General features: G+C 40.6%; 1 protein-coding gene across 1 annotated transcript in view; it reads left to right on the top strand.

The window, feature by feature from the left end:
- The window catches only part of PKP2 (plakophilin 2), a 40901-nt gene that overhangs the window by 6376 nt on the left and 12090 nt on the right, over nt 1–22435 (top strand). The window contains exons 2-6 of the mRNA XM_071422447.1: nt 1260–1372; nt 3816–4510; nt 9517–9655; nt 12275–12482; nt 16662–16839. Coding sequence (XP_071278548.1) covers nt 1260–1372; nt 3816–4510; nt 9517–9655; nt 12275–12482; nt 16662–16839 — 1333 coding nt within the window. The remainder of the gene's footprint in view (nt 1–1259; nt 1373–3815; nt 4511–9516; nt 9656–12274; nt 12483–16661; nt 16840–22435) is intronic.

Genomic DNA, 22435 nt, shown 5'->3' with positions numbered 1-22435 from the left:
TGTGTTGTGGGACACACAAATTTGATCTTCAGCAGTTTGGGCAAGGCAGTGATTGGTTCTTTAGATTTCTTCTCTGTAGTACCTCAGGTAGTATTTGCTGTTTTGAAAATTGATGGCCAGCTAACTTCTTTATTGACCACTGTTACCTGTTCAGCCTAGTAGGGCCATTTATGACTGATTTGAGGTCCTGCTTCCAGCTTCTATTTCAGCTCTTTAAACCCGTGTTAACTACATTCCTATGTGCAGATTCTTGTAGTAGCATCTCATAAATAATTATTTCATTAATATCTGTTGCTTTCAAAAGTTTCATTAATAGAAGCATTCACTCTTTGAAAATGAAGAGAGTGAAAAAAAGGAACAGCCCAAAGGTTTTGTGGGCCTGTTTGGGGTTTTACTGGAAGAAACAACCACAATGTGCTGCTCTGCTTTCAGAGCTGGGTCATGGAAAAAAAGAGAGCAGATAACCAGATAAGATGTGCATCTTTGATATTATTTGTAGGATTAGTGAACCTTTCAGGTGCAGATTAGAAGTGCCACTGGACAGCCCAGCTTTACAGCACCATGAGCCACAGAGTTTGTTCACAGACTCTTTGCTGCTTGGATGGAGCACTGAGATCAGCGAAGCATTATTTGCTCCAATACTCTGTCATTAAATTGGCACCTGAGGGAGAGGAAACAGCAGCAGCTGAGGCAGACAGCTGTGAAATAAAGAGTCTATTCTCAGTGGGTGCTGTTTGTTTACAACTGTACGTGGTGAAATCTGCATCTCTAGCGTGCACAGTAACAGATACAGACATCAACCTGTGTTTCTCAGCTCCAATCTACAGCTGCAATATTTTCATCTCTTGTGTACATAGTCAGCCAGGGTAAACCATGCATTTATATATTTGCATCTACATTCACAGTGGTTACAGTGAAAAATAAGTGTTCTTAGTTCAGTGATACTGTTTTTCAGCACTTAATCAGTTTGTTATCTGGGATATTTAAAGTATCAGCTTGCTTTGCTAAAACATTTTTCATAGCTGCAGGAGTCACTGGACTCCTAAAAGCTAAAAATAACTCTTAAGCAAAGTACATAGGGAACTGAAAAAAAAAATGGCTTGTATCCTTGGGAAAATGCAAATATCCCTCCACGATTTCCCTGTTCAATTTTCAGCTTACATAAATGTCAGTGCTGACTGCTGCCAGTATTATGTATCACCCTTTATCAGAATGCCATGTTTTGGTAAGATCTCACTAATATTGGTTTTTGGTTCCAGGCAGCCTGCACCGTGCATCCAGTGTACCAGAGCGTGTCTACAACATGGGGATCACTGAGAATGATTCTGCACCAAGGTCTCCCTACAGCTTCTCATATTACCAGGCAAACCAGGTGAGGCAAGGAAGACAATGAGTAGAAATGAAAATAGTATCACACACATAGTTTAATCGTTTTGTTGCCACAAATAATAGCATTTAGGTGGTGTTATGAGGTTTGTTTGCTTGGTTTTTTTTTCTTCTTAAAACCTGATTTTTAGAAAATGAGGGTTTTACCATGAAATCTCTTAATGTTCTCCCTTCCTTCCAATGACTTCAGTAGCCAGATTCAAGCCAATCATACAGATGGGCTGTTTGCAGTCCTGTTGTGTTCGTGAGAATTGGCATCAGGATAGAAAATGAAAAATCATATTTACACTCCACTGAGGCAAAGGCTGTGACAAGTCAGATTTTCATCCCTCCCACCAGACAGCAGCTCAGTCAGCACATCTGTACCTCAGGGTGGCCAGAGGCCAGGCTGCCCAGGCAAACAGAATTGAGCATCCAAAACCAAAGGAAAACAGATTGCTTTAGTTTCACAAATACTTTAGTTTTCACAATGTGGTTCCTTATAATTTTAAATACTTCTGTTGTTACCTATTTTATCATTATAAGAATTCCAGCAGTAGAGTCCTTGAAATACAATGGTGTTTCTAAACCATCTAATCATAAAGTCTCTTGTTATTTTGACCAGGTTTTCTTGGGGTCATGGCCTGAACGCTGAGATAAATAATTGGTTTTCTGCAGGGTTTTTGACACAGTTCATAATTGGCTTTGGATCTATTTGAAGGAGTGACTGGGAAATTAACACAGCTCAATAGTAATGCTCCTGCACGATCAGTTTAGTAAACTGAAAGCATTTTGGCTTGAGAACAGAAACATTTATTTGTAAATAACTGTGTATGAAGGGGGCAATTCTTTCCTAATTTTAGTCTATTTGAGAATGGCATTTTGTCATTAAAAGCAATAGCCCATCTTTTGACCAGGCAGTGGAGCAGCTCTGGCTCTGTACAGGGAGAGACAGAGGCATTTTCCTAAACACATTTCATTCTCTGTCCTCCCATCCTCTATTCCCACCTGTCCTGCAGTCCATAATATTTGACCTGAATTCATTCCTTCCAGAAGACAGCAACAAGAGGAAAGCTGGAGGTGACATAGGAATCACAAGAAAATAATACAGTTTAGCAGGCAGGGGGTGGGGAGAAAAGAGAAAAAAGTGTAAAAGCTGGGAAAAGCCACAAGCTCTAGTACTTCAAAAAAAATGTTAATTATCCCCAAACAACAGATAAAGATATCCTTGATAACTTCTGTAGAATAAACAGATATATCCAATGATATTTTCCTGAGCCTGCTAGTTTCTATAACCTTTACTCCTTTTGTGAGTCATCTGTCACCCTCAGGATCTCCTCAACAGTGAAATAAAGGGAATTCAGTCTGGCATCTATCTGCTAAGCACTGTTTCTTCAATTAAAAGCTTGTGTAAACTTCTCAGTTTACCTTAAAAAATGCCTTTAATATTTCTAAACTAACACAATGTGGAGATATGGAGCTTTCTTTTATGGTTGTATGCCCCTATGCTTACTGATTTTTTAAAAATTGGTCTATGACTCCTCTATTTCAAGGCCAGATAGTGTCCTAAGTTGATTTAGTTCGGGAAGGTTTTGAATGGAGAATGCAAGAAAAAAGGATAAGAATCAAGTGGCCTCAAATGGTACCCAAAAGTCAGAATCTTGAAGATACGTTCTACAGAGAAAGGTTGACGGCCATGGATTTGTTTAGTTTAGAAAAGAGAAAATTGTAAAGCCAGATTATGATCTAATACAGTCTTTCCCCATTAGGTATAGGAAGAATAATCTAAAATTGCAACTGTAGAAATAGGGAAGTCGTTGAGATGGTGAAATGGTAATTTTAATTTTCTTGGAATGTTATACAGTCTCCTTAATTTTTTTAGAGGCTAAACAATGAGAGAAGGGACTATCTCTTTTTACTAGATCCTACCACAAATGAACACAAGTGCTAAATAACTTTATATTAATAAGCTTATTACCAATATCAAAACACTTCAGTATAAAATTTTTTATATCTGATTAATTAATTTTCTTCTGTCTATTAGACAGCCTTGAATTTAGCTTTAGTAGCAGATGTTGGTGTTAATCCCCAAGGAGTTTCAACAGAAGAATCTCCATTAATAATCAATCTGTTCATTACCTGGCTTAATTATGCAACTGGTTTGAGTTCATGACAAAAGACAGGATGCTTAGCCTTTGCCTCCTGATGTTTAGACTGTACTTCTTCCTGCCTCCATGAGGGAGGTACCAAGAAGTGTGGCAGAATCCCATTTGATGCACAATTTTGGCAACGTTGATGTATTTTTTTGCGATTCTGAGAGCAGACTGTAGAATTTTTGCCTTTGATTTGGTTTCTCTTGGTTTGGTTTCTCTTGGTTTGGTTTCTCTGCTGCTAATCCCAAATGCAGTGACCTTACTGTGGCTCCTGTTGTTTCATGCCCCCTGGAGCAGGTCGCCTCCCCGTCCTCTTACACCAACGGCTGGGGGACAAGGATTGCCTACAGGACGATGGAGGAGAGAGCTCAAAGGCAGCCTCTGAAGAGACTGGAGGTGTCACCCCAGAGAAACCCAGACAGGTTGGCCTACATACCCAAGGATTTTCACTACGATGGAGGGATCCCAGCTGGGCTGTCCCTGAGGCACGGAGGAGATGGCCTGAGGTGCAGCGGGACCGTGCCGCCGCGGTACGCCCGCTCCGAGATCGTCGGCTACAGCCTCCATGACTCCGTGCACCGGGGCCGCTCCTTCAGGGGACGCTCCCGCCTGGGGGCTGCCAGCGATGCTCTCCTCGATGGGGCCTACCCCAGCCCTGCTGCCCCTCTGCACCACCAGCCTGGCAACAGCCGCAGCATGAGCAACCTCCTGGAGAAGGAGAACTACCTGGCCTCGGAGAGCGCCGTGGGACAAGTGAGGTCCCCGGCCGCGTCCCTCTTGTCTCAGAACAGGCACTCTGTGAGGTCCAGCTTCTACCAAACCTCCTTCAGAAACACCCAGAGCAGGAGGGGGGTTTCCCAGCCAGCTTCCATAGGCAGTGTCACTGCAGAAATGGATGGGAAGAGGATGCCAGTGACAGCTGCCGTGGCCGCAGCAGGGAGGAATGGGTTCCTGCAGAGCGAGCAAGCGACCCTCAATGGATCTCAGCTGGGGTAAGCACAGTGCAGGACCTGCTTTGGCTCTGGCCTCTCACAGCTGACAAGAACGTGCTTGTTAGAAAGGGAACTGATAGCCTTTGGTTCAGCAGCCAGCATCATGCATGAAATATCAGTGCAGAGCAGGCAGAAAGTAGATTGGCTTTTAAAAAGCCATATCCAGTGCAACGGAGGAAAGGGGAGAAAAAATGTATGTGTATGTACAGTGCAAGGTGTACACCTCCTGCTGAAGTTTGGGACCCACTTTTGCCAAGAGTTAACTTTATCAGGAGACATGAAACAGTCACTGAGTAATTTACAACCTAAGTCACAATACACAATTAGCAAATTTTATGCTCACAAGAGCCTGTACAATATCAGCACTGGTTCTCATGGGAACAGGTCAGAAAAGTACCAGTGGGACATTTTGGCAATTGACAATTTCCAGTTAAAAATCCTCCATGGTTTCAAGGACACCTCTCAGTTTTTATAAACTTTATCAGGAGACATAAAACAGTCACTGAGTAACTTACAATCTAAGTCACAATACACCAAATTGTATTGGCAGATTTTGTGCTCACAAGAAGCCGTACGATATCAGCACTGGTTCTCACGGGAACAGGTTAGGAAAATACCAGTGGGACAGTTTTTGGCAGATTGACAATTTCCAGTTAAAAATCCTGCATGGTTTCAAGGACACCTCTTAGTTTTTATAAACTTCAGGTAAAACATGAGCAGAAATTTTTCTTAGCTGTGTAGCACCATCCTTTCCTAGAACAAATGCAAACTGCTCTGAATCCCAAGACCCCACAGCTTCCCACCACCATGAGATCCTACATTCTCTGAGGGAGTTATCTTAATTTGAAACTCAGTAGCTCCATGCCAAAAAGTCCCCAATCTGCCCCCAGACTTCATAAAAATTGTTTAAAATACTGGAAAGGGTTTTTTTGGTTTTTTCCCAAAATTACTTCCCCCACCAAAAATTCCTTTCCAGAGAAGATTTCAGAATGTTTAAAATCTCTTCCATTTTCAAAAGAGAAATTTTATTATTTCTGAATTTCCTCTCAGGAGTGAATATCTTCATTTTAGAATAATTCTGAATGTTTCCAGAGCTGTTACATTTCAGTGGACAGAACAAGCCACTTGGTATACAGGAGAAGGTTGCATATTTATTCTGGTTTTTGCTGCTGTTTCAGAATTCAAATAAAGGTCCTAAAATTTCTGTTTAAGTTAATCATAGTGTCATTTACAACACTGTTATTAAGAAATGGCTTATTCCCATAATTGTGTAGCTCTTACGTTCATTTTTCTGAAGACCTATCTTTCTTCTTTTTCTGAGTTTCTTGCTTTGTGAGAAAAGGCATCACCTGATATCACTGCCATGTGCAGATCAGGTATTTTTTGTTGTCAAGTACATGCTGTGTGTTAGGATTATATTTGCAAACATATATTTTATGCTCACTTCTGCTCTCAACAGAAGTTTTCATCTCTGAGTGATGCAGGACTTAGGAGATCTGACATTACTTATGTTGACTTATAAGAATTCAGAAGAACCAGCTGAGAGCTCACAACAGCTAAAAATTTTGGAGGAGTAATACTGCAAATAGGCATCTGGCTTTGTTTTTCGGTAGGGAGGACTTTGTTTTTCAGTAAGACAATTTACAAACATGAATCCCATTGATTTTATAATCTGCTTAACTTTTGGCACATTCTAAAATGCACTTCTGAGCCACAACCAACAATTTTTATCTTGAATTGCATGTAGGAGCAATTTTGGCTTTTCTTTTGCAGGTGCAGACAGTGGAGTCTGGTTGGCTATCTGTACAAACATCAACTAAAATATTTTAAGACCTTCAGATGTAAAAATCAGTCTTCAATCATTATGCAAGAGGCTTTAATGTGACCATGTTAACTCAAATGGAAGATTTGTGATCCGCTGGAAATCTTTGTGATGTCATAATTCCTTAAGGGCCAGTTTTTAGGTTCAGCATTTGCCAGAAGTTCTCTCAGTTCAAAGAATTTGTAGACACTCCTAGTTTTCTTATTATTTCTCATTCTCTTATTTGAAGGTTGCATTTATCTGACATATTGCTACCTTACTTGTTATTCCCTTAGTAATGTAAATAGGAGAAAAAAGATAAGCTTGTTTTTGGAGTGATTTCATTTTTCCAGAAATCTATACTTCTTTTTTTTTTTTTTTTAATTCAGGCCACAGTTTAAGTCTTTCCAGGTGAATTAAGAGGATGTAAAATAGTTGTGTAAGTTTAAATCCGTGTACAGCATTTGAAACCTATCACAAATGCATTTTCAAACTTCCTGTAAAAGAATTAGCTCATGCTATGAAAGCAAAGTAGAAAAAATCAAAGTACAGAGATGCTATCTCTGTATCTTCTGGTGAAGTGAATCAGTTAAGAGCATCCTTATGATTAAGAGCTTAGAAAAGAGAGAGGCTCAACCTGAAGCTGTCTGAGAAATGGCTGCTTGCAGAATCTGACCTCTAAATGTGCTGAAAGCTGCCACAAAATGTATTTGTCTCGAAACTGGTATACTTTGGCAATTAAGCTGAAGTCAGAATCTTTCAAATCATTGTTCTGTTGAACAACCTCTGCCTGGCTGACCATTTGTTTGATGTCTCTTCATGTGTCAGTCAGCCACAGAGCTAATTAAGTTTGCCTGTAATACTTTGAGGGTGGGAATGGAAACTTTGCATCAAATTCTATTTTGCCAAGAGTTAGGGTGCTGCAGCTTTATGAATACCACTGAGGGTCAGAGATGGTATTGCATCCCTTACTGCTGCCAGATAAAATGTTAGGGAATGTTATTTTTGTCCAGTGGAGAGCAATCCAAGTATGGCACTGCACAAGAGGAGAGAAATCCTCTGGCTGCTGCATGAAGGGGTAACTGTGACTGGGGAGCTGCATTGTGTTTGCAGGCACCCCCGTGGCAGGGAGGAATGATGCATCTGACTCCATGCTCTCAGAAGGGTAATTTAGTATTTTACGACACCATATTATATTAAAGAATACTATACTATACTAAAGAATACAGAAAAGATACTTACTGAATGCTAAAATAATGAAAACTTGTGACTGTCTCCAGAGTCCTGACACAGCTTGGCACTGATTGGTCAAAGAGTGAAAACAGCTCACACCAGAAATCCAATGAAACAATCCCCATGTGGGTACACAATCTCCAAACACATTCCACATGAGCAAAACACAGGAGAAGCAAATGAAATAATTATTGTTTTCCTTTTCTCTGAGGCGTCTCAGCTTCCCAAGAGAAAAATCCTGGGCGAAGGGATTTTTCAGAGAATGTGAATGCCACAGAGCTACTGTCAGTCTCAGGGCAGAGCTGTACTCCAGCACCTAGAAATGCACTGTCTGCGTGTCCATGTGTCCATCTCAGCCTGGCAGTGGCTCCTGGTGGACTTTTACTCCCCTGGGACACCCCTGGCATCCTGAGGTTGAGTTCCCACATAAATTCTCTGGTGTGCCCTGAGGGATAAGCTCGTGCTTGACCTTGGAAAGCCCATGGTGCTATTCCTCTTCAGCTGCTGGTCAGTGAAATGCCACCATTTAGTACATCAGAGATGTCTGCTGCTCACAGAAGGTGACTGAATTTGGCCACAACGCTCAAAATTATTGCTGTGTCCAACAGGTAGACATGGTTGGTCACATGGGCGGATTTATAACATGGTCTCAAAAGCTTTGCTGATTTAAGACACAGATAACTAAAACCAAAGTTTGAAAAACCTGTTTTTCAGTTCCACTACAAAGTAAAAAGAAGGAATATCATCTGGCTAATTTTCCATATTCCACTTTCTTGAGCATTTTAAATTATTATTTAATATTTCTGCTTAGTTTAAAGAAAAATTTTAAAGTTTCAATTCCAGTTAATCTACTTCTCAGGTGCTAATTTTAATGTAAAAGGCAATTGAGTTAAAATGTCAAACTGCAGATTCATTTACTGAGATGATTATGAAGTAAACCATTCTGATTCTGGTATCTCTGCAGTAGGAAGTAATTGCCAATTACTGCTTGCTTTGCTGTGGGTCACAGACTGCCCTCTCATCCCTTTCTGGCTGGTGGCACATCTGCTACTACAAAATGTTCTGAATTAAAAAAAAAAATATATATTCTTGTCAACTTTTCTCTCCCCATTTTTTTTTATCTGGGTGCAGCATATTTGAAACCAAAAGTAAATAAAAAGTCTGGGGAGCATAACCACCTGTCCCAGAGCTAATGCACCTGATTGTGCCATTAATTGTTTCATGTTCCATTTACTGGGGGAAAATATGTGTTCGGTGACCTCTCTTTGCATTTTTTTATATGGTTGTCTAGCACAATCAATCATTTAAGCAAACATGTTGGAAGGGAGGTGGTGGCACATATTTTGAATATTCTCTACATTGGCTTTCTACCAATCTCTACAATACTCAGTTTAATGAGTGGTATTCTTATTTTTCCCACCTGAAAAATAGCTTTGCCCATCTATTTCAAACAAGAACAATTTCCTTTTTTGGAAAAATGAGGTTCTGAATCCTGCATAGATGTAGTCTGGGAACTAAGACACTGATGAAATGCATAAGGACAAATATAAAAAAAACAATCCTCTCACTACTGAGGAGAACATCAAATTATCTTCACAGCCAGTAATAGTCACTCTGGCATGGTTATGGCCTTCTTTTGATCCTCATCCACTTCTTCATCCTTCCTTTCACATTCTTCATTCATCCACTGGATGGAAACACTGATACAACATCTACTGATATTTCCATTTTGTTATTAGAACTTAAAGCATGACTTGCTTTCTCCAGAACCACACTTCTATTTATGGCTTTCTCTTCCCCCTGAATGTCAGTATCTCTTAAAGCCATTATGATATTTTCTGCTACTGGAAAGGAAAAAAAAATTTCTAAGAAAAGCTAGAGTGACATGAAAAACACAAAAATCCTAGTTTTACAAGACTGGTAATTTTCCTGCAGTCTTTCTTCACTAGATCTCTCTGTCTGTACTTTTAAGGAGCCCAGAAGTGGAGATGACCCTGGAGCGTGCAGTGAGCATCCTGAAGAGTGAAAACACACAGTCCACCCCCAGGATCCTCGCTGCAGTGACTTTCATTCAGCATGAGTGCTTCCAAAAAGCAGATGCCAGGAGAAAAGTAAGTAATTATTCTTTTGCCAGTTACGATCAGGCAGAGAAAATCAGATTCTGTACTGTTCTGTACTTTATTCCATTCTATTCTGTACTTTGTGGCACTGTGTGTCAACGTGAAAATAAGGAAGGCAGTCTGAGTAACCATATAGGATACTGATGGTAGATATTTTCTCTAAAATGCATTGATGTGTTTTGCTGCAGATTCTTTTGAACCTACTCATTGTACACCCACTCATTTTCCCCTTTTTCAGCCGAACAAACTTAATGCTTTCAGCCTTTATAAATAATGGAATCTGAACTTTTTGTCTGTATAGTTGCTCCTGTCTCCCATTTTTGACTTGCATGCAGAAATATCCCAAAAACCAAAATTCTGAGTACAGTGCAAACTTATCCAAGCTTCAGAGTTTGTTAGGACTGCACAAATGTGTTTAAAAAGTACATGGATTAGCAGAAATGTTAAGGGTTCACTGGAACTGTGCATATGCATTAGTACATTGTTTAGATTTACCAGATTTTCTCTAGTCTTGAAAATTTTCTCCTACAAGAAACTTGTTAAGTCTCTTAGAAGTTTTTTGAAAGGGTCTATTAAAAATATTCTCCCTTTTCTTTAAATGTCACTAGTGAACACAAATATGTCTCTCCTGCTGAACAGTTCTGTACAATAAAATGTGGTTGTTTATTTTAACCATTAATAGACATTATTACACATGTTTTGGTTAGTAGTATGCTCAGTAATCCCAGCCTTACTTTCATAATTATGTGCATGCAGTCCAGTTCAGTGACAGCCAAATGTGTCTCTGTCCTTTTTACTTGCTTCAGGGTACATCAGAGTCAGTTTTGGGAGAAAATAACAGTACAGGTGTCAACCTTAACTTCAAACTGAGGACAGAGCTTCAGAATTGAATGTTTGAAAGTGGATTCTTACACAGACCTCTCTCAGGCAGCTTCCCAGAAAAACAATGGCTCGGTAGTGTTCAGGTTGGAGCAGTCAGCCTGAAGCTGCCTTACATTTTCCTGTCTATCCCACATATCCTGTAATGAGCTTTTCTGTTTGGTGCCCATCAGATTTGTTCACATTGGCATGGTCTTGTGTCCCCTCTTTAGCCTTTCAGCCTGCATTCTTTGTCTATTGTTCCCTGATACTTGAGAGTTTGTGGGTCTAGTGGTTTTTCTGTTTCTGTGAACTTCTCAGCATTTTGGTGAATTTTCTCTACTAATGAAAATTTAGAAGGACCAGTCAATAGCTGTTGTAAATTCTCGGCAAATTAGGTTGAAATAGCACTCCTTTTATAAGAGCTATAAATGCCTTAAAATTACTGACAGAAAGTCTGCAGAAATATTTTTAAAAACCAAACAACCACAGTGTTGGTGTCAAAAGGGCTGATCTACTGCAATGAAAGGGGTTGATGTGCCTTCAGCATGCTCTGTGCACCGCTGCCCTCGCCACAGATATTCCTGTATTCCACTCTGCTGGCATTTAGGTGATTGCTGAGAGATTGCAGGGGGAATCAGCTCAGCAGAGCAGGATAAAGAAACTGTGCCTTCTGTACAGGTGGATCAGAGGAGAGGCTGCCAGGCTGTGCAGTTTACTCCATGAAGGACAAAAGGCTTTGTTGCATTCCATTTCTTCGTGTTGCCAACACCCGCTGGTTGTACTGAATTCTTTTTATCATTAAACTCTGGGCTGTTTAAGACACTTGTATCAGATTTCTGAGTCTTTCATGTGCTGTTGGTTCTGCACAAGGGTGAGTTTGTCCACAAAGCCATATGGCATTTTGAGATGCTGGAGGAGACCCTTGGCAATGGTACATTAATGTAAGGTACTTTCCATGGTAAATTCATTCCTGAGTCAGCTCAGGCTTGCTTGTGTCATATCACAGTTTGTATGGGATTCTTCATTCACCACAACAAACTATTTGTTTCCATACAGCTACTGTAACATAACATCCTTTAAGTCCTTCATTCATTTGGGGCCAAAAGCTCATTTTCTGAAGATTTAAACACTGAAAAGTAGTCGTTCTTAATGTGGGTAGTTTGGTAGATAGCTGGCTAACAATGCTTAATGCTCTACATTTGGATGCTTACTTTTACTATTCTTCCTCTGTGTGGCATAGTTAAGAAGTATTAAGTATAATGTATTGGTTTTTAATACACTTTCAATACATGCATTGGGAAGAACGCTGTCTTTTCATCAGGCTGGTTGCTGAGAAAAAAAAAAAAACAAAAAAAACCAAAAAAACCAAAAACCTGTTTATAAATGTTCCAGAATTAAATCTCTAATATTCATTTCACCAGCATGGAAGCTAAAGAGCAGAGTGATTAAATGTCTTGTCAGAGAGTACAAATCTGTGGCAAAGCTAGAAGAGATTTAGTAGCATTCTCTGATATTAATTATGAAAACAGGTTGCCTCTTCTAGTTGTGGATTTTAAGTATTAGTCATACAAAAGCCCAGAGGTTAATAGTCATGTCCAAATGATTAATGATCTGTGCTTCAAGTCTCTCAAATAGGAGCAAATGAGAGGAGTCCCTATAACTATTTAAACGTTTGCTGGGGCAGGGGGAAAGGGGAGTTTGTCATTTACAGCATCTGACTATCTCTGCTGTGCTCTGTTTTCCTCACAGGTCTTCTCACTTGGTGGTATCCCCAAGCTTTTGCAGCTCCTTGAGGTTCAGAATGAGGACATTCAGCGGGCGGCATGTGGTGCTCTGAGGAACTTGGTGTTTGAGGACAATGACAACAAGCTGGAAGTGTCGGAGCAGAAGGGGATCCCGCTGCTGCTCCGCCTGCTCCGGCACACCAGGGACATAGAGACCAAGAAGCAAATCACAGGTAGTGTTTGCTCTGCAGCCGAGCGTGAAGTGCTTCAAGCGGTGCAAAAGCTTTCAGGGAGAGGTACAGGATTGTTTAGTGACTAAATACAAAAACATTGTCACCTACTCTAAGCAATTCCCGGAGGGTAAAATTCCAAGGTCATTACTCAAGACCAGTCTTTCAGTCAGTAACAAGAGATTGGGAACTGCAGCTTCCTCTCTTACAGCTTCTTCAGAGATGAAGTGAGTGTGCTTGCAGGAAGCTTTAATTCCTTGATACTCCAGAAAAGAAAGTCAGGCTCCCTAGGGGTGCTGGGGACCATAATAAATGCCTGCTACTTACACAGCAGCTCAGCTTTAATTTTTTGACTCTGTGCTGACAGCACTTACTGGAAGTTGAACGCCCAGAGCTGTCCTGTGCCCTGGACAGAACGTGCTTGTTCTGTTCCTCACAAACCCCACTGCCCCAGATTCCTGCTTCATCCCTGCAGTCCCTAGTGTGTCTCTTGGAATTCCACTGCTTGTGACCCACATTCTTTCTAATTAACATGCAAAGGAAGAGCAGGCTTATATTTTATAAATGGAAAACATGAATAAATGAATGGGGCTTTATTTCAAGCGAGCTTTAAAGACACCAGGAACAAAATCCATTAAGAGAACAGTGCGTGAAAAGATGCTGAAATTGCCAAACAGCCCTGTCCTGAAGCAAAGACATGTTGAGACTTTCTGCAATTCTGCATTCTTTAAAGTATTTTAAATACTCCACCCCCTAAGCTTGAGAACAAAGCTTTGTATTGTTGGCTCTTTTTTAGCTCAGTTCTGCATCGGTTTTTTTTTTTTTTTAGCTGCAGCTCTGCAACGTTAAAATGTTTTGAAGTTTTTCACACTCATCAGTTGCAGAACTGGGTCACACAGTAATTTACTGCACAGTGCCTTAACTCTCAGTGCTGTCACAGACCAGTGAGGGAAGCAGTGACAGTGGTGGCAGAGTGGCCAGAAAGCCAATGCTCTTTTCTTGCTAGCAGTTCCATAATTTCTGACAAAAATATTGAATGTGCCTGATAATTCACATGTATATTGTGAATATTACTGTCTTCCCTTCACCAGTGTGGAAATGGATAGAGGAACATTTTCTTTCAGCAATTACTGCTGTCACTGAATGTGAATATTTACTCACAAAACAAAGAAGACACCAAAAAATATTTATGCCAAGCAGTATGATGTAGTTTGTATAAAGCAAAATATTATGATGTGCTTTCATGCCTATCAGTTCCAAAGGACAACTTCAAAAATACACCAAGAGAGAAATGTTTCTTACTTTGCTCAAGACCAAATGTGCAGCCAGGAGGAAATGCACTGGGTACCTTAGTGAAAATGCCACCAGGGCATACTTTTTGCCATTGCTTGAACAGTTCTTCCAGCTCCTTAGCAAGCTGCAAGGAGCCTACAAGAGCAAAGGGCAGACTGGATGAATAATTTTACCTCTTGCATTGCCTTTGACTTCATACAGGACTAGTGGAATATCATATCTATGCATGCAATCTCTCTAAAATGTGCACTTCCAGGAAAAGCTTAATGTGAAAGATTTGGTCTTACACCAGTCAGCACCAGAAGTCCATGTGTCTTTCCTCACCCTGCTTTGACTATAAATTAGGGACTTCCAAAATGTATGGCATCATATTCAGCTAAATGTCTTTGCCTATAAAAGATTTGTAAAATCATCTTGGTACCTGATAATACCTCATTGAACTGTAGTGAAAAACTCCTGGCCAAGGATTGAAAGCATGCAATAGATAATAAAGATGTCTAAGCTCAGCAGAGGGAAGTTTTTTGTTTCTACTGCTGTGCAGGAAGCATGGTACCAAAGCACTCCACCTGACAAAAGTATATGAAATAAGGAAGTTTTAGGAGAGAAGGAAATCAAAACTCTGAGATGGCAGTTTTCTGATACTGTACTTCATTACCTGTCAGAAATACAGTCCTGGTGCACTTGAGATAAGTCAATCTCAGCCTTAGAAGCTTATCTTTAAAGGTCATTGGTTTATGAGGACCATCAGTGTTGATACAGACAAGCACTTGCCTAACATTAATCCATATTTTATCATATGTTCTCAAGGAATACTTTGATGGCCTGGGTTTTCTTCAGGACCCAGGCTTAGGAACACAGAGTGAGCCACTGTGCCTTGCATTGTGCTGTGAAAAGACTGAGAGCATCCCAAGTGTGTGGAGATAAATGCTGATTACAGCATGTGCCTCACAGTCTGTGAGCACACAAAAACCACCAAACCAAAGCAGCTTTGTGCTGAAGACAGGGGTTTGAAAGCTGCTGTGGGCCAGCCTGCCCAATGCCCCCCTAATGCAGAAAAGAGCTGCCCAGTTCCTCTGCAGTTTCTGTGCTCATATGATCTCTTCACAAGGGGAATCAGACCTGCCCAAGATCACTGAATTTGACTGAATTTGGGAGCTTCACAAAAGCATTGATACAGATAAAGTAAAGAGAGGCTCTGTCCTTGCTTTGGCACACAAGCTACTTAGAAAACTCTTAGAGAAGGAGTGAGGTTCCTCCTCAATTGTAGGAGAGGATTTCATTTGCAGGACCTAAGATGGGATTGGAGTTGTGTAGTATTTGGAGAGCATACTGAAAATAAAATGGCTGTGGCATGAAAGAACCAAAAGATTTTAGCTTTTAAAGGTAAGCCAGATGAGCCTCCAGGGAGCAGCTAACCTCCTGATCCTGTTATCATGCAGCATAAATATAAGAAATGAAAGAAAATTTTTCCTGCGGGGAAGATTACAGCATGAGCAGAACTGTCATTAAAAGAAATGTAAATCTAAAAGCAGACCCCACCCATTTCTCCAAATAACCATCTAAGGGAAAACTGTGCTCCTCAGAACATAGCAAAGGTGCAAGGAAACAATCCACTCCTAAAGACATTTCCTAATGTGCACAAATTCATCCACACCCAGAATACCACTGAGAGAATCCTTCTGAGCCCAGGGAGACAGTGCCTGTGGGTAAAGGTAGGGTTTTTGTTGGAAAATTTACAGTGAGAGCACTATCTTAAATTCTCTTCTGACAATTCTAAGTATCTGCCTGTAATTCCAAATGTATATTTTTCTTTTTAAACGTATATTCTGTCCTTGTGCCATTCCTTGCATTTGTGCCCTTCTGTCTTAACTTGCTTAGCTTAGCAATGCCCTTTGGACTGCTTGTCTGTTTTCCTGTAAGCCTTACCTATCCTTCAGAAAAGCACATTCTTCCTTTCATCCCCTGATTCAGAGGCTGAAGAGCTGATCCCAGAAGAAGGAATGGGCTGCTGCTGGCTGGCTTTTGTTTTCATTTTACTGTTGCTCACAATAACTGAAATTAAATTCAAAGTGTAAGGAGATACAAAAGAAACATTTTTGTTGTTGTTCTTGTTGTGAACTGATGAAAGGAACATTCACTAATACTCTGCCAGTGTGTGGAGGAGGAGGTCTGTGAAACTTAGAGCAGCAAGCTGGAGGAACAATGAATGTCTTTGTGGTGAAAAGCAGAAATACGTGTTGTTTTCCAAGGGAAGAGGACTTGAAAAAAGAATTGTTGTCTGTTGGAATAGAACATAATGGAAGCTGTTAAGTTCAACAAGTTTATATTTGAAATTAGTCTTGGAGATTGTGAGTGGACAAGGTTTGTAGCATTGCTGAATGGTTTGTTTAGTGACTAATGTCTGGACAGTAGCAGCCAACCAGTGTTAACAGCTTTCCCTCTTAGGTGAAATTTTGCTATCAAGTGTTAGAGAAACTTGGTAAGGGGCATTTCCTGCCTTCCAGCAGATCTCCTGGAAACTCTCTGCACCTCCCATCTACCCCATTTGTGAGTTTGTTTTCCCTTAGCTTGTGCTGCTTTGCTATAGAGAAGGTGATTGCAGCAGATGGACAATGCAGAGCCATGGAAAGCTGCACTTCTTGGCTGGGCATTAGACTGACTGTGTAGAGATTTTACTTTATTCACATAGGTAACTGTGCCCCCTTTTTTTGCCCTGTTTCCATGTCCCTGGATCAGGGCTGGTGAGCATTTACCAATCCCTTCTGCTTCTCTCCAGATGATCAGTGCCAGGCAGGCTCTTCACTCATCGACACCAAGGGGTGTGAGATTAAGTCTTTCAAAGTGCAAAGGAGTATTTTTGCCTCTCTGATTTCCTTGTGGCTGTTACAGGTTTGCTGTGGAACCTGTCCTCCAATGACCAGCTGAAGCACCTGTTGGTCAGAGAAGCCCTGCAGACCCTGACTGAAGCTGTCCTCATCCCCCACTCAGGCTGGCCAGACAGAGATTACCCAAAATCAAGTGTTCTGCCTGACCCTGATATCTTCTACAATGCCACAGGATGCCTGAGGTGAGCACTCTGTCTACAGCTGCCCAAAGCAATGGTGATGACAAAACAGCTCTGCTCAGTTATTTTTGGATAAATACACAGAGTCCATCTCAAGCCACAATCACCTCTCATGCAAACAGATGACTCAGAAAGGGGACATGGTACCTACAAGCACATAAATATCTTCTGTTTCCAGCTGCTACCAAAGATGCTTACTTGAAGATATCATAATCTGTGCCTAAACTGATCAGAAAGTGATTCAACTTAAATTATGGGACAGCCATTTTTTAAACCGGAGTAAGCCCTGTGCAGCCTTCTGCACAAGTTCAAGCAAGTTGCAGCCATGGGGTGGAGGAATAGATTTATAGCTGTGTATTTAGTACTGCAATCTGCTAATAGACTGTGGGCACAGTAGCAGTTACTACAGAGAAACACCCAAGGCCTCAGTGAACACACCTCTAAATGGCTGAAGTATAAAAATCACATCTTCAATAAAAATATCTTTAACAGCCTATAAACTGGGTGTCCTTTGTGAGTTCAAAGTCATTGCACATTAAGTAAGTTTACACATTTTAAAAATGCACAAAAGGACACAGTTTGAACTGCCTAAGGAGTAATGTACAACTGCAAAGGCATGACCTGAGGTTTAAACTCCTTCTAGGAGAGTACAAGGAATGAAGTTTGGAATTTGGAGGCTGGAAAGGTGCCCATTTTGCCTCAGACATACCTGCTATGCTGACATGTCCTATAGCACAGTGTTTGTATGTGTATGGCACTGATTTTTCCTGTGCAACAGCTCTGTACCTGACTTGTATGGTTTCAGAAGACAAATGAATTTTAAGCTATACAAAATACTCAACAGCAATACACCTTTTTTTGCAGGAACTCCTGTCAGCCCACTAACTGCTAATTAACTTCATCTCTAAGTAATAATTAACTTCTATTTACTCTGATGACTCAAAACCAAATACAAATAAATACTGACCACCCATAATAAAACCTCTCTGGCTAAGCCTTAGTGCTGCTGTCTAGGAAATGAAGGAAGTTTTCTTTTTTTATATTAATTAGCCCGAGCTGCATTTGTGCAGAAACCAGTCTGGCTGCTCCTCTCTTCATGTTTGGACTCTGGAACTGTCTCTTCCCTATGAGGCAGCTGATGGTGGCACAGATAATCTCAGGTTTAGCTGATGTTGCTCTTCCTGAGCTTGTTTCAGCAGATTGACAGGACTTGTTCTGTGACAAATAAGGTGTAACAGTACCTGGGTTCTTTTAAATGAAAGTGTATTCCTGGGTTAACCTTACTCTGGACACAAAGTCAGTGCTTGGGGCTGCACCAGAATTGCTGTGAGCTTTCCAGCCTTAGTTAAAAGTCTCTGAAACTGCCCTTATGTAGGTGCTTAAGGATACATTACCTATTTTAAAAATATGACATCCACATTCTAATCCTTCTCATTTTTAAGAGCTTCAACACTGAAAATTAGAAATAGAAAAAAAAAAAGGGGCTTGAAAACTCCCAGGTAAAGATGATCTGCAGGATTGTCTAGCACAGAATAGTTTTTAATGACACTTACCTATTTGTACAGACTAAATAGCTGAAATCTTTAAGATTAATCACTTTGCATCTCTTCTCTGGAAACTGACTCACCTCCCAGATTAGATCACTAGATTTATTCCTTCCTTATGTATTAGGAAAACAGAAAATCTCTGCATCAGTAAAAAGAAGAGCACACCATGGAGTAATGAAAGCGTGCACTGAGGGAATGATGTTACTTATGAATATGTTAAAAGATTCCACTTATTTGCCAGAATATAAATCTGTAATTAGTCTTCCCTTTTGTGATGCTAACGTGTTTGTTGGGTGTGTTGGTAGAGCCTATAGCCTGCAGCTCCTATTAGAGGGTAAAAACACTGCTTTGAAGTGCAATACATTATGCACAGTACTGTATTTAGTTACAGGAGAATGCCAGAACTTCTTTTCAAATATTCCCATAAAACTGTTGACTGAAAAGGACAAGCACAGCCCAAACCAACCCCAGCACCTGGTGGGGGTATGTGCACTGCACCACACCATGACCAGATTATAAATCAAAGCTTCCTTCATCCTTTGTGAGAAAACAGCAGCAGGAGAAGTGAATCCTTGTCTAGCAGATAATATTGCAGGTACTTCAAGCACTGGAATGAGAGCATGACCAGACCAGTCCCCAGCTCCTGCCAGAAGCAGTGGGGTCCTGAATCTCTGTGTCACTGATAAGAAGGAAGTCTGACCTTAGAAGGATTTCTTAATCCCATTCTTTAGGTCTGCATTTTGTCTTAAGACCCTGGGAGAAGCAAAACCTTACAGAAACCACAGGTCACGAGCTTTATGTAGTAAAAAGAATCTGTGTAAACCACAGAATTCTGAATTGGCAGTGAAAATAAGTAATAGTGTTCTTTGGTTGTGAAATATGAGAAAATGCACTCTGCTTGGACCCACAGAGTAAGCCAAATCAGCAGACTTCACTGCCTGCCTGACAATAAGCTGAACAAGTAAAACTGGTGTATTAAACTATCTAGAGGAGTGTTACAGACAATTGTAGACAAGTCCTGTAGGATTTTAAAGGTAAAGTCTCTTTTTCTTGGCCTGAAAGTCTTACACATAAAAGTTCTGCTTCTAGTTCCAATGCAAAGGATAAAAATCTTACTTCCCCATACTCCTGAGTCTGAAAGGATAAGATCCCAGCAGCATGTAGAATGCATGGTTTTGAATATTATCTATATACATAAGTGAACCTCTGGCTTGGTTTTTCCTCTGAAAGGAAGCCAAAAGTAGAAGGCTGTTGGATCACACCTTGAAAACTGATAATGAACTGGTTCCATTTTTATCTTGAAACACCTTTTCCCAGAACTTCTGCAATGCTGAACTTTCCCAAATTTATACACACTTATCACATTCTCCCCTGCAAAACATTTAATTTAAGTGCTGAAGCTGCTGTACTTCACTACAGAGCCTTCCTTTTTATCTGCCCTGTAACTGAAGCATCCTCTGCCCCTACGTATTCTAGTTTTTCAAAACTTTCTAGACAACTATTTCCAGGACAGTCAGCTAACCTCTCTCTTCTCACCCAGGAAAACAAAAGTCATCCTTCCTTTTTCATTATTATTTTTCACAGTTTGTCCGTCCCAGCCCCTGTCTGAGCCCCCTGTGAATTACACAAGGACAGTGGAGAGCTGTGTTTGGAGGGAATGGTGTCACTGCAACCCAGGAGGCTGCAGAAACATCTGCTTCTATTTACCCTGGAGAGAAGTGAAGCCAAAGCTCTCCCCATCTGTTGAAAAGCTTGGACTCACAGTGGCAGTTTCTAAGAGAGAAAGTAAAACAAGTGACTGATGATAATAAGTCTTTGAACCAAGGCCTCTTGCATAGCATTGCCATTCCTTTAGGTTTATTTCCATCCATTCTTATCTCCTCTTGCCTCCTCTTCAGTTTATCTGCTCCCCCAATTCCTGAAAGGAATTTTGTTACTTCCAACAAGCAGTTGGAAGCCTGGCACATCTAGTTACCAAGTGGATACCTTTACCTCCTTGGTGAATTTTTGAACTGTGCAAGGTATGAAGGGAAAAGAATTTCCAAAAATGCTGTCTGGAAATTGAATTAAATTCCTATTACCAGTTTTAGCAGGATGAGTCCCAGGAGCAAAATCCTTCTTCTTATCAGTTACATGGACCATTGAGAGCAGTTCAAGAACCTTCTCCAACAGTCAGTGCATGACTCAGTGTTGGCTTAGAGGGAGTATCCCTTTCATTTGCTGCCATTTATCAGCTAATTGAACATTTATTATCATCATTCTGTTTACTTCAAAGTCACCCTTGGTTTAACTGTGTCGAATGTCTTTGTATCTACCTCACAACTCTGGATCAAAATAACATTTCCCAACAGGAAATTAGCTGATCCTCACCCCAGGACTGTGGGCAAAGAGCTATTTTATATCTGATTACAGTTGCACCATGCATGTGTGCAGGAGGGGATGGAAGCAGAAATGCAAGATGAGATAAAGGAGGCGTGCAGACAGATCAGCAAATGTCACAGTTTGGGCACGTCACCAGGATTACCACAGCCAAGCATGCCCAAAGTCAGGCATTTTTCATAAATGGGTGCTGCCAAATTGTAAGTTCTGAGTCATTTAGATGAGAGCATCCCCACAAGTGGCAATCTCCCCAAGGCTGTGTTCTCCTCAATTTTACAAGCCCTGAGTATTTCAGGGCCTCCTGGAACTCCACTACAATCAAATCCAGCTCCCGAGCTCAGAGGGTGGCATTTCAATTGTCAGGAACCTCAAATCTTAGGAAGCCAAGATGAAGTCAGTTTTTAAATTCTCTAAGCAAAATGTCTCCATTGTTTCAATATATATATATATTTAAATTTACATTTCTGTGACACTTCTTAGAAATTATTATTTTTTTTTTTACAAATTGGATGATATTTATATCTCCTGGAATTTCTCAAGCTTCAGTCAGCAAACAAATTTAAGCTGTCAGCTGAGGTTTTGCCTGAAATGCTCTTGTCTGACCCTGTTTTGAGTAAGGTGGGTACAGCAGTGTTTGGAGGGGTGGGAGAGCAGGAGCTCTTCCCTTCCCAGTCCATGATGTCACCCTAAGGACACAGGGAAAGGGGAAAAAGGAGGAGCCACCTGTGTACAGGTGTGCACAGGGACACTCACTGATACCTGAATCTGGATGAGCATCAGCTTCTTAACGAAACAGAGCCCAGGAATTCATTTCCCTTGCAGAACAGGACAGTGCCCCTAACTCAGGCTCTTCTCTGCCTCCTGAGCTAGAAAAGCTATTTGCTCTGCTCCTGCTGACAGCAAAGCCGGGGCATGGGCTCTCCTTGCACAGGCATTCAGCAGGAGCAGTTGTGAAAAGTTCGGGGGATTTTAGAATATGTGGGACAAAACCAAACACTGCATCAGCTGAAGTGTCTTTGGCAAGGGAAATTCCACACTTATCTTTAACAGTATTTTTAGTCTGTGTGCCCCAGAAACTATTTTTGCTATGCACCAGGAGGGCTGTACACTTCTGTCAGCATAAACATGGGAAAGGGTGACATGCCTTGACTGTGACACATATAGGTGAAATTAAATTCCAAAGGGATTTATATGGCAGGCCATGTTGTGGGATCTGGATATTGATTCTGTGATACATAATTCCATGAGAGAATAAATGAACTCATAAATAGAGACACCATTAACATCATGACCTAAAGTAAAATTAAATGACCTAAAATGACCTAAAGTAAAATTAATGTAATTACAGTATGTAATTACATGTAAAAAAATTACAGTAAAAAATTACATGTAAAAAATGTAATATTACAGGTATGTAACCTGAACATGTACTTCCCAGAGAAAAAAAAAAATAGTAGAAGTGAAATGAGAGTGTATAAAATGCTACATTCATTTTACAGTCATAAGCCACAGGAAAGCTTAAACCTTACTAGCTTTGTCATCAATAAAATTGTAAACATTGTAATTTTTAATGGGCAAAGCATGGAAAATAAGCAACCTGAAACTATCTAAAGAAACATGTCCCTCTGTGTTTTGATGGATGCTAAGATTGTCATGGGCTAATATTTAATGTT

The sequence above is a fragment of the Agelaius tricolor genome, unplaced genomic scaffold (genome assembly GCF_023055355.1).
Source record: "Agelaius tricolor isolate 1412-34295 unplaced genomic scaffold, bAgeTri1.0.p SCAF_3, whole genome shotgun sequence".
Taxonomy (NCBI): Eukaryota; Metazoa; Chordata; class Aves; order Passeriformes; family Icteridae; genus Agelaius; species Agelaius tricolor.
The sequence above is the reverse complement of the archived record's forward strand: the minus strand, read 5'-3'. Positions and strand labels throughout refer to the sequence as shown.